The sequence below is a fragment of the Salmo salar genome, chromosome ssa10 (assembly GCF_905237065.1).
Source record: "Salmo salar chromosome ssa10, Ssal_v3.1, whole genome shotgun sequence".
Taxonomy (NCBI): Eukaryota; Metazoa; Chordata; class Actinopteri; order Salmoniformes; family Salmonidae; genus Salmo; species Salmo salar.
In genome coordinates this window covers 12,398,665-12,411,236 of record NC_059451.1, presented here as the reverse complement: position 1 = coordinate 12,411,236, position 12,572 = coordinate 12,398,665, and the positions used below count along the sequence as shown (strand labels likewise).

Below are 12,572 nucleotides of genomic sequence, written 5' to 3'. Positions count from 1 at the left end.
AATGAGACTGTTGACAGGTAGAGAGGTTAAAAGACCTCCATCCATCCTTCTGAGCCCCGCCTAAACAAGAGGAACTGTCATCACACCTCCGTTACAGACCCCCTCCTTGAACTCCCCTGTAAGACTGCATCCCAAATAGCATCCATGGAGCTCTGGTCAAAAGTAGTGCACTATATAGGGAATAGGGTGCCATTTGGGATGAAGACAGTATAACAGACACTTCCTATAGGTTTCCACTCAAAGTTCGGCACAGGTCCACATGTGATAAAGCAACCTAGGTCTAAATGAGATTTTGAAGTCTAGCGCGGCTGAACATTCCAGGGGCATGACCACAATGGAGCAAGCAGCAGTAGCGCTACAACAGCGAGAGGCAGTCAGAGGCTAGGTGAGGTACACACACACACACACACACACACACACACACACACACACACACACACACACACACACACACACACACACACACACACACACACACACACACACACACACACACACACACACACACACACACACACACACCTGCTCCAGGCTCGGGCAGTGTCTCCTGTCCCTAAAGTGCTTACAGCGAGTAGTGAATTGCAAGTAACACATACACACATGCCCACGGCACACACGTACATCCACCCGTGGGCTCACATATCAATTCCTGGTGGGGCGGCCAGGCCTTAGGCAGCAGCATTTCTGCGGTCAGCGCGTCTCCTCCGGTGAGGGGCTTCGAAGCCATAAAAAAACGACAATGTCACCGAACGGATCATTGAGGAAACAGCTTCCCGCAGAGCAATGTGAGGCTGCTGAGTGATGGGGAGACTTGACTTGACAGGCGACTCAAGACTTGTAGACTTCCAGTCATTGCACTAGTTAGCATTTGCCTGCGAAACTAACTCACTTCCCTCATCGTGGACACAGATACATAAAAAGGGCATCCATGATTTCATAAAGGGCATCATTGCCAAAATCCTGAACTATAACTTTAAGTGCTGCTGCTGCTGGGAATGATTCATTGAGCTCTGTCTTTTTCCTAGGATCCCATGAGCCAATTGGGTTTATTAGACATATTCTGATGAGGTCATTGGCTTTTCCTTCCTTCTCTCCTTTCCTATGTTGTCCTGCCAACCCCCCCCCCCCCCCCTCTAATGTCAGATCCCCAAACAGCGCAGACTACACAAATGCTGGTGGCCTATTATGAACAACACCAGACCAGATATTGGATAAATGTTGCTGAATCAGTTTGAGTGGAACAGTGTGTGCTTCTCTAATGAGGTGTGGTCCTGGTCTGTTTGGTGTTGATAGTCTGGGCCTGTATTCACAAAGTGTCTCCGATTAGGAATGCTGATCTTGGATCAGGTCCACCCTGTCCATTCATTACAATCTAAAAAGTAGAGCTGATCCTAGACCAGCACTCCTACTCTGAGAAGCTTTATGAATACGAGTTCTGGCCTTTCTCCACAGCTCTTTGTGATTTGCCCTAATCCCTGTCTTTTCACATGCCTGCGACCAGGTGTTCCTCAGTTCTCTGTCTCTCAGAGCCAACAGGGGAATACTGATCTAATTAAATGATAATTCGATATAGGTGTGTTATTGTTAGTGAATAAAAGCCTGTACACACCACATCCCTCCAAGATCAGGGTTGGCAATCGCTGTAGTCGGAACACCACACCCTGTGGTTTGGAAAGTCGGCAAGCAGTGTCAAGTAGGGTAAAGTAGGGTGCGGTTAGGTAAGACTTGGGGCTGGATTCAATCCGTATCGCGGAAGTATCTCGGAAGATCCACATTCAACTGCGAAGGTAATATCCGATTGAGCCGACACATGCAGCATTTACCGCGAATGCAGTGTCCGCGAAGGCGGGAACATTGCCTTTAAATTTCAATCTAGCTATAGCGCGGATCTTGGGCGATAATTCCAGCCCTTACTCTGGAAGTGGGTGAACCGCAGGCAGTCGTACTGTAGAGGTAAACCTAGGTGAAAGTAGGGTGCAGTAGGGTAATGTTACTCACTCTGGAAGTAGGCAAACTGCAGGTAGTCGTAGTGTAGAGGCAGGTAGTTCTCCATGGGAGACAGACGGCCGGGCCGGGTGGACAGGTCTCTCACACACTCGTGTTCACAGTGCAGCGCCTGGGTGAAGTGGTCTGAAACACACACAGGAGGGTGGGTGGGGATACAGGTGAAGTCATAGATTCATAAGCATTTTTAAAGCAGAGTAATGTCCTCCTGAGGAAAAGCATTGAGTCGTGTGATAATGATGAGGAACCATTCGCAATGCCTACTGTAACGTCTCATGCAGTGTTGTCATCTGACTGATTACCATACATTCTTTACTGCTATCGCAAAGGTTGCTTTTCAGCCAGGTCGCCACTGATTTACTGTAGATATTGTGCTTTGCATTCTCCGTACTAGATTTGTGAACACTCTAGACACGTCAGCCCAACACTTGGTTCTATCAGAGATTCAGTGGCTAATAGAGCCAATTCAAAGGTATTTCCTTTTTCTTTGTACTACATTTAGCTTCACGCACTGAGACTCTCAGGTCTACTGAGGAATAATACCCTAAAGCCACACACACACACACCTTAGCGTTCAACAACGTTTTCATCACCTTCCACACACAGCGGGTAACATTAGTGGGTGAACGAAACATTTAGCACAGTAATAAATGGACCTATTGACATGTATGTATAAAATAGCATCATCCTTTCTCTATGACAAACAAAAAAGAAAGAGATGACCGAGGTGGGATTCAGGTTAACCAATGTCCCTGGGTGACATGCTCCTGTGAAGTCAACCACTGTGAAATCACAGGTCAGAGCGGCCCAGACAAGCGGATACTCCTGTATCTCCATAACTAAAGAACACCAACAATAATCTCTTCTCTCGTTGCTAGTCTTTGTATTTGTTGATTCGTTGCCCAGACCAGGTCTGTATTTGTTGCTCTCACATACGGACGGAGAAAAGAACACCTAAGGTTATCAACAAATATTTCCATTCTTTAGGAGTCAGTCATGTTGATATCATGGCGCCGTCGTGTAAGGTTCATGTATCGTTCCGTGATGTCAGGCTGGAGGCAGGAGTTGGAGAAGAGGAGGGGACAGGAGCCAGATGGAGTTTTTGTGTGTTTGTGGCCAGTGAGGTTGAGCGTGAGCATGTTGTCACAGAACCACACTCTGTTGAGGAGAGAGGAGAATGGAGGCACACGCTCTCCAAGAAAAAAATGTCCCCTTATATTGGGTGAATTTCAAATTCTCAAACCATGTGGCTGGACAACTTTATTTGTATTGCTTTTAAGTCTTTTAATACATTTTTATCTGGTTAATAACACATGATTCTAGCTAGCTATTGGTGTAGCTAGCTATCAAGTAAACAAAAGAGGGTTCAATTTGATTGGCTGTCGCACGCAATTTCAATAGCGTTTGAGTTGCTTCGTGTATCAGCAACGTTTTTTGAGACGTTGTCACTTGCAACTGTAACTAAAATTGCACGAAAGTTGCTTTGTGTAACCCCTTATATTGTGCCACCCCCATAACCACGGACGAAAGTACGTCGGAAGACAGTAAACCACTACAGGATCACATAAATATATAGCAATATGAATACTGTAGTGTAAAGGAAAATTATTCCCTTCCATTCACATGTACACTACATAACCAAAAGTATGTGGACACCTGCTCGTCGAACATCTCATTCCAAAACCATGGGCATTAATATGGAGTTGGTCCCCCCTTTGCTGCTATAACAGTCTCCACTCTTCTGGGAAGGCTTTCCACTAGATGTTGGAATATTGCTGCCGGGACTTGCTTCAATTCAGCATTCAGCCACAAGAGCATTAGTGATGTCGGGCACCGATGTCGGATAATTAGGCCTGGCTCGCGGTCCGGCGTTCCAATTCATCCCAAATGTTTATGATGGGGTTGAGGTCAGGGCTTTGTGCAGGCCAGTCAAGTTCTTCCACACTGATCTCCAAAAAACATTTCTGTATGGACCTTGATTTGTGCATGCGGGCACTGCAAAGCTGAAACAGTAAAAAAGGGCCTTCCCCAAACTGTTGACACTAAGTTGGGAGTACAGAATCGTCTAGAATGTCATTGTATGCTGTAGTGTTTAGATTTCCCTTCAATGGAACTAAGGGGCCTAGCCCGAACCACGAAAAACAGCTCCAGACCATTATTCCTCCTCCACCAAACTTTACAGTTGGCACTATGCATTGGGGCAGGTAGCATTCTCCTGGAATCCGCCACACCCAGATTCGTCCGTTGGACTGCCAGATGGTGAAGCGTGATTCATCACTCCAGAGAACGTGTTTCCACTGCTCCAGAGTCCAATGGCGGCAAGCTTTACACCACTCCAGCCGACGCTTGGCATTGCGCATGGTGATCTTAGGCTTGGTGCGGCTGCTCGGCCATGGAAACCCATTTCATGAAGCTCCCGACGAACAATTATTGTGCTGACGATGCTTCCAGAGGCAGTTTGGAACTCGGTAGTGAGTGTTGCAACCAAGGATAGACGATTTTTAAGCGTTGTGCGCTTCAGTACTCTGCAGTCCTGTTCTGTGAGCTTGTGTGGCCTACCAATTTGTGGCTGAGCCGTTGTTGCCCCTAGATGTTTCCAATTCACAATAACAACACTTACAGTGGACCGGGGAAGCTTTAGCAGGGCAGAAATTTGACGAACTGACTTGTTGGAAAGGTGGCATCCTATGACGGTGCCACGTGAAATGTCACTGAGCTCTTTAGTAAGGCCCTTCTACTGCCAATGTTTGTCTATGGAGATTGCAGGGCTGTGTGCTAGATTGTATACACCTGTCAGCAATCCACTAATTTAAAGGGGTGTCCACATACTTTTATATATACTGTATAGTGTATGTATGTGTAACCGATCCACACACTACATGTTCATGTTTTCAAATGTATGTCAACTATAAAGTCTTTTGTCTGTAATGTCTTTTTCGTTATGTGCCGGAACCCGGGAAAACTAGCTGTCGCCATTGGAGATCCTAATAAATCAAGTCAAATGAAATGCTTTTCCATGTGACGGTGCTTCTCCATCAAGATCAAATAGCACTTTAGACTTGATTCATTCAACACTTGAGGTGCATAGTCCCACGGTCAAAGAAACTACAATTGCGCTGATTCTACAGTTGTTGAAGTCCTATGGAAAAAGAACTCTTGGCATAATTAGACATTGAGAAAAGCCTCATCAAAGCCAAGACTGTACGTTTTTGGCATGTTTGCGCAATGTGTGATTGAGACAAAGCACGCTTGCCATCGACTCAGCTTAGCTTCAAGACCACCACAATACCGCTAGCAGCAGTGAATTCTGTGAGGGGAACTGCGCAACTGGCTAATGTCAACACAAACACAGCTGACTAAGCTTGTGTGTGTGTGTGTGTATAATTGCATAATCACATGACTATTTTCCAGTGCTATGAGAGGTCTGACACCCCTGTCACCACAGGAGGTTGGTAGCACCTTCATTTGGAAGGACAGGCTTGTGGTACTGGCTGGAGAGGAATGGTATCAAATACATCAAACTCATGTGGTTGATGCCATTCCATTCGCTCCGTTCCAGGCATTATTATGAGCCGTCCTCCCCTGTAACGTCCGTCTGAAGGAGTAGACCAAGGCGCTGGGTTGGGTTCATCATATTTTAATTAACGTGAACCAGCAAAACAATAAACAAAACGCAACGAACGAACAGTATTGCAGGCTACTCACAGCTATGCAAAATCAACTTCCCACAAAAGACAGGTGGAAAAAGGGCTACCTAAATATGGCTCCCAATCAGCGACAACAAAGTACAGCTGTCCCTGATTGAGAGCCATACCAGGCCAAAACACAGAAATACTAAACAAGGATAGGGAACATAGAATGAACATAGAAATATAAAATATAGAACATACATCAAAACCCCAAAACACACAAAACAAACACCCCCTGCCACGCCCTGACCAAACTACTATAACAAATAACCCCTTTTACTGGTCAGGACGTGACATCCCCTCAGCAGCCTCCACTGCCTGTTACACATCCATATTCATAAAGCATGTCAGAGCAGGATCAGTTTCCTTTTAACACATCATGAATAAGATTCCATTAAGAAGGGAGGACCTGATCCTAGATCAGCATTCATGATCTTTATGAATATGGGCCCTGGAGTCTATGGACTCACAGCTAGGCCTGACGCAATGACACTTTGGACTACCAAAAATGCAACAATAACACAGTACGCTAACCAAATGTTTTCCCTCAATGGAGCATGAATGCCAGACTGTACACTGAGTGCTCACTGACAAGACATTATGGAGAAATTATGAAACTGAAGTGGTAAAAATGGAAACAAATCTGAAACAACTCTCTCTCTCTCAGTTCAACGGTTGTAGACTTAGGGCTGGATACGTGGGGCTGTAACTGACCAATGAGGTCACCAAACATTGACCAGACCTGCTCTGGATGACTTTGTGGTCAGAACTGTATGACCATGGCTGATGAGGAGAGGTGATGCAGAGAGAGAGAAAGGAGAGAGAGAGAGAGAGAGAGGATGAAGAAAGAGAGAGAGGGTGGGGAAAGAGAAAGAGAGACGGTGAAGAAAGAGAGTGAGGGTGGGGAAAGAGAGAGAGAGGTCCTGGGGCTCTGTTTGCAAACACAAACAGACCCCACAGAGCCCCAGGACAGCAACACAATTCGACCCAACCACATCATGAGAAAACAAAAAGATTTGACCCATTGGAAAGAATTAATAAAACATTTTAAAAAACTAGGCAGACCTGGCTCTCAAGAGAAGACAGGATGTGTGCACACTGCCCACAAAATGAGGTGGAAAACTGAGCTGCACTTCCTTACTTCCTGCCAAATGTATGACCATATTAGAGACACATATTTCCCTAAGATTATACACCAAGATTCATAAACAAATCCAATTTTGATAAACTCCCACATCTACTGGGTGAAATACCACAGTGTGCCATCACAGCAGCAAGATTTGTGACCTGTTGCCACAAGAAAAGGGCAACCAGTGAAGAACAAACACCATTGTAAATACAACACATATTTATGTTTATTTATTTTCCCTTTTGAACTATTTGCACATCATTACAACACTGTATATAGCCATAATATGACATTTGAAATGTCTCTATTCCTTTGGAACTTTGTGAGTGTAATGTTTACAACTTGCTTTGGCAATGTAAACGTATGTTCCCCATGCCAATAAAGCTCTTTGAATTGAAAGGATGGAGAGAGAGAGAGAGAGAGAGAGAGAGAGAGAGAGAGAGAGAGAGAGAGAGAGAGAGAGAGATTTACAAGCAGGGCTCACTATGGCTGTGTCCTTTGGCAATAGCTAGGCACTCATGCTGGCCCAGTTTCAGACTGTTGGCTTTTTGGATCACCTAAGATGGTAACAGAGCAAGTCAAAAAGATCTCAAAAAGGCTTTCCACGTGAACACACACAGAGACAGCCAGAGGAAAGAGTAAAGTATATGTATACCGTACACATTTGTCTCCAACTGTGTTGGACTTCACACAATCAATACACTGCTCATTGCTTTTCCTGCACTCATCTCCACCCGCTTAGAGGTTATTTCAAGATGTTCAGTGGTCTGTTGGACCACTTAGCCAAAGACAGACTCATGGCCACAACAATGTTTTGAAATTACAATACCAGGATATTACACAGGAAATGCCAAGAACCAAAATATGTGTGAGGAGTCATTGGTGTTTCAAGCCTTGTCAGCCATTTTCCTTGACAGTCCAAAAGAGATGAAGGGAGGTAGTTTTAAAATGAAATGTCCCATGAAGTAGTCCAGGTGGAAAAGTCATTTATCTGAAAAAAAGTATCCTCGAGGAGGTAACTTACGGTAAGTAGCTCTCTCTGACATTTAATGGCAGAACCACATGAGATATGGCGTAGGGGTATTTGCTGTTAAGTAGAGTGTACCAGTACTCCCTTCATAATGAAAAAAGAGTATATTTATTTTAACATTCATGTTGTTTTAAACTGTTAATATGAAAAAAAACATTAGACCATTTCCAAACTGAGGGAGTTGTTTTTGTCAAATCAATAAAGGTTCAGTTTGGAAGAATGATTTGGCTAAAACTTCTTAAGCTGTAACAAATATTGACCAAATCATGGCAGCCATCTCATACTTCACCTCATTCAATTATCCTCATTCAAATATGTTCATAGCAATGACTAATCTCCGACACAAAAGCATGACATCAAAAACAAGTCACCATTATTATGTGTGCGCTGTCAGGCCCTGTGAAAGAGAGACATTGGGCAGTTTACACAACAGTTTGTGATTTCTTGGCATTTAGCAACCTAGCGGTCCAGAACGCCCTCTCTCTCTCGCTGCATATTTTCCCTCATCTGCTTTTTGACCAGAGCTGGAGAGTCACGGATTACATGTAATATTTACAACAACAAAAAACGGTAACTGTAATCCGTTACGTTACTAGCAAAAATATTGTAATCAGATCACAGATACTTTTGAAAAACTAGATGATTACTTTGAGGATAACTTTTTAATTCAGAAAAGATGTTTGCGGGGAAGAAATATTTGACACTTCTCCGTTTTCTCAGTGACATTCAAATCAGCATTGAAAAAAGGTGCAAATTTAAGTTTAAGACCACAAGTCAGAGACCACTATGATGACACACCAAATGTGTTTGATGGATCGCGGGAAAAGAACAGGAATAGGCATTTGTAGGCTACAGTCCAAGCTATATCTTCCAATGATGCGACTGCTGTCGGCATCCAAAGATGATCCAATTTGAACAAACGCTTGGATGTGAGGATGACAGCAGTGGTGTAGTCTACGGCGATACAGATGTCACTTATTATTGATATCTACATAGTGCATTGATGTGAATCACACCGCTGCTCTCTCATTTAGCTATTTGCGCCATATGGATTGTGGTTGTTGTAGATGGCTGTTTACAAATCTAAATGTGTATTTGAACCCAATAATGTTTGAATTCAAGAAGTTTAAGCTGCATATCAATCATTGATTTTGAAACCAGTGGACAGCCAGTGAAGAATGAGCTCTTGCAACAAACAGCTGCATAGTGCGGATCCCAGCCTCTGGAATAAAAGTGGGGCTTTTATTGCTCAATCTAATTCATGCTGATAAATTATTTTTTTCCTAATGGACACATGCTGAAACTCGCACACTTTTGATAGACTTAAAGGGGCAATCTGTAGTTGCTACATCAATTTTGGGATTTATAAATTATATATACTGTATATCCATTGATTCTTGAAGAATATAACTTATAAATGCCTCAATGGATTAGTTCAACTGTCACACTCCATAAGAACCCAAAATATAAGCTTGTTTTTCTCCGATGTTTATCATTGTAAATGCAAACAAACACTGTATAGCCTCATAACATGGTTAAAACAATAATGTTGATATCATGAATGGTCAGTCCTTGCATCCATAGCTCTGTCTATTAATCTGAGAGTGGTTATATTTCTCCAGGCCAGACCCTCAGCTTTTTACCAAAACAGAGGCGGGGCGCCCGTTTTATTATTGATTCATCTGTTTCATCCATTTGCCCTTTAAACAGCTGCATATTATCAAGATATCAAAGTGTCACCAACAGGTAAACAATAGTCCTATAACAAATGCAGCATATGGCATACATTTTTCACATGTAAATAGCACTTTTCAGTAGTGCTGAAAGCATGCCATTCCATGAGCACAGCATTTATTTTCCAACTCGAATCAGTCGAGTCCAATCAGTCCTCCATGACAACACAATCATAAACAACAGAGTAGGGCTGGCTAATAAGTCCTTCGTTTTGGGGTCATGCTCAGGTAAAACAATATGGCTAATTTATACTTCCATATTTCCAAGTCCTATTCTTGAATATCTCAGGGGTATAACATTAATTGGAATGACTGGAATTCTGATAGACTTTTATGTAAATATATAATTGAATCGTATTATTATATGTAGTAGAAAGTGATGGGTTTGAAGAAGCCTACATATCCAACCCATAAAGTAAAATTGAACATCCATATTATGGTCAGCTATGTAAACTTTAACATTGATTTATCCTGCAATAGATGTCGTTCAATTGGTAACATACATTTTTGTCTTCTTCTAATGCCTCTTAAAGGGAAAGTAATCTAAAAGTAACGGAATGTAATCAGATTACGTTACTGAGTTTGAGTAATCCAAAAGTGACATTACTGATTACAATTTTGGACAGGTAACTAGTAACTAACAGATTACATTTAGAAAGTAACCTACCCAACCTTGCCTTTGACCCTGTGCCAAGTCCCCCACCATCTACCAGCCCACTGCCAGCCAGAGTTTATCACCTAGTGAGCATGGCATAGCCGTATACCATATCAAAACATCTGAAAGCAAGAGAAGTTTCCCATCCCACGTTAAACCTCCACTTCATAACATGATAAATGGCTGTTTTTCGCAAGACTATGTTTCTCGGGGGGGGGGGGGGGGGTCATTTTGCACCAGGGGGTTGTAAGCAATGTGAACCATCACTCAAAGTAGAAAGCTCTGTTTTTTTTTAATTAAAATACTACCCCTGGCTGCTGAGAGACTCCTCACTGCAGTAAAGTAGCTGTGAACCCAGACAAATCAAGTATCAAGGTCTTCTGGTCAGTCAGCATACAGCATACAGCATACAGCATACAAAACAAGCAGCTCACACCCATGCAGCGCATATTACACATCCATACATGTCTAATCACACAGGTCAACAAACTGCACGGTGTCAAAATCCACCAAGCAATCAATCAGCGAGTCACAAAGGCACAGAGTACAACAAGAGTTGAATTCGGTCAGAGCCAGAAAACTCAGATTTGAGTAAAATAAATGCTAGAAAACCAGATGTGAGACACTATGACTTACGTAGGAGGTGTTAGACATAGACTGACTATACCAAACATTAGGTATACCAAAGAACACCCCCCTCCCCCCTTTTTGCCCTCAATTCGTTGGGGCATGGACTCTACAAGGTGTCAAAAGCGTTCCGCAAGGATGCTGGCTCATGCTGACTCCAATTCTTCCCACAGTTGTGTCAAGTAGGCTGGATGTCATTTTGGTGGTGGACCATTCTTGATACACACAGGAAACTGTTGAGCGTGAAGAACCCAGCAGCGTTGCAGTTGACACAAACCTGAAGACACTTAAATATTTTGTCTTGCCCATTCACCCTCTGAAAGGCACACCTACACAATCCATGTCTCAAGTGACATCAATAAGGGATCATAGCTGTCACCGGGATTCACCTGGTCAGTCTATGCCATGGTGTTCTTAATGTTTTGAATACTCAGCGTATATGTGTTAAAGGCACTACATAGACACCACATAGGAGCTGTTATAAACACTACATACATACCCAGCCATCACGTGTCTTAAGATGTCTCAAGACATGGTGACGGCTGTGTACGTGGCCATTACATAGGTGTTATAGATACACAGACACTACACAGAACTACATAGTGACTGACCTGAGACCAGTTCGTATAGGCTGTAGCGGTAGAGGACATGGTCCTGCTCCTCGAACCTCTGGGGCCCCTGGCAGAGGGCCCGACACTCCACGTCGGCCTTGTAGTACTCCTGGAGGGCCTCCTCGAACTGGGCGATGGCCCCCTTGTAGTCTGCACTGTCATACAGCTTCACCCCGGCTGAGAAGGACCTCTGTGGGGAGAGAGGGGGAGGGAGGGAGAGAGGGAGAGAGGGAGGGTGGGTGGGAATAGGAGAGGAGGAGAGAGGCAGGGAGAGGAGGATAGGGGAGAGAAGGGACCCAATAATAGGGGAGGCAGAGAGATATAGGGAGACAAAGGCATAGAAAGAGAGAGGATGAGAGAGAGAAAGCGGATAAAGAATTTAGCTCAGCTTGTGACCACATCTATACACATAGAGGTGTAGTATAGACAATCATAGACAGTTGCAGCTGCCTGCTAAAATACAAGTTGCAGCTGCCTGCTAAATGACGAAAGCATAGAGTAAACAGTGTAGTGTAGTCTGTCTGTGTGGAGAGACAGACAGACAGGCAGTCACCACTGCAGCACTACAATGAATGTGACTGTGTGAGCATTGACACATCCCTCCACAATCAAACCTCAGTGGGCTTCAGTGCTCTCCACAAGCAGCAGTCATTTACCTAAACTCGTCTCCACGCATGAAATTGCACTGGCCACTGTCAGCCAAAAGACTTGGATCACGGATAACCACCAACACAAAGAACCATTTACATAGAGGAGTCACACAATGCACTTTATTTAGAATGGTAATAGCTGAAAATATGTTAAAAACAGACACTGATTCAGCTAATACGAACTGGCACTCAATGCTCTGGCTAGGTACTTACTGTTTTGTAGGCACAATGCATATGGCACTCAAAGAAACACCGAAACCTGGCAACACCAAAATGTTCAATTGAAAGACTGTACACCGATTTCTGGTTGGCAGAAAGAGGCAAGAGGGTTTCAGAGAGAAAGCCCAGTCTGGTCCTGCCAAATAGGCTTGGGCGGTATACCGTATATACCATATGCCAGGGTACTTGGAAAAAGTCACGGGATGAATTTTCAATACCGTCAAA

At 43.7% G+C, this 12,572-nt stretch overlaps 1 protein-coding gene across 1 annotated transcript in view; it reads right to left on the bottom strand.

The window, feature by feature from the left end:
* LOC106613518 (prolyl 3-hydroxylase 2) overlaps window positions 1-12,572 on the bottom strand; it is a 106,132-nt gene that overhangs the window by 12,401 nt on the left and 81,159 nt on the right. The window contains exons 3-4 of the mRNA XM_014215861.2: window positions 11,479-11,668; window positions 1,999-2,130 (exon numbers count right to left, since the gene is read on the bottom strand). Of these exons, the coding sequence (XP_014071336.1) occupies window positions 1,999-2,130; window positions 11,479-11,668 (322 nt within the window). The remainder of the gene's footprint in view (window positions 1-1,998; window positions 2,131-11,478; window positions 11,669-12,572) is intronic.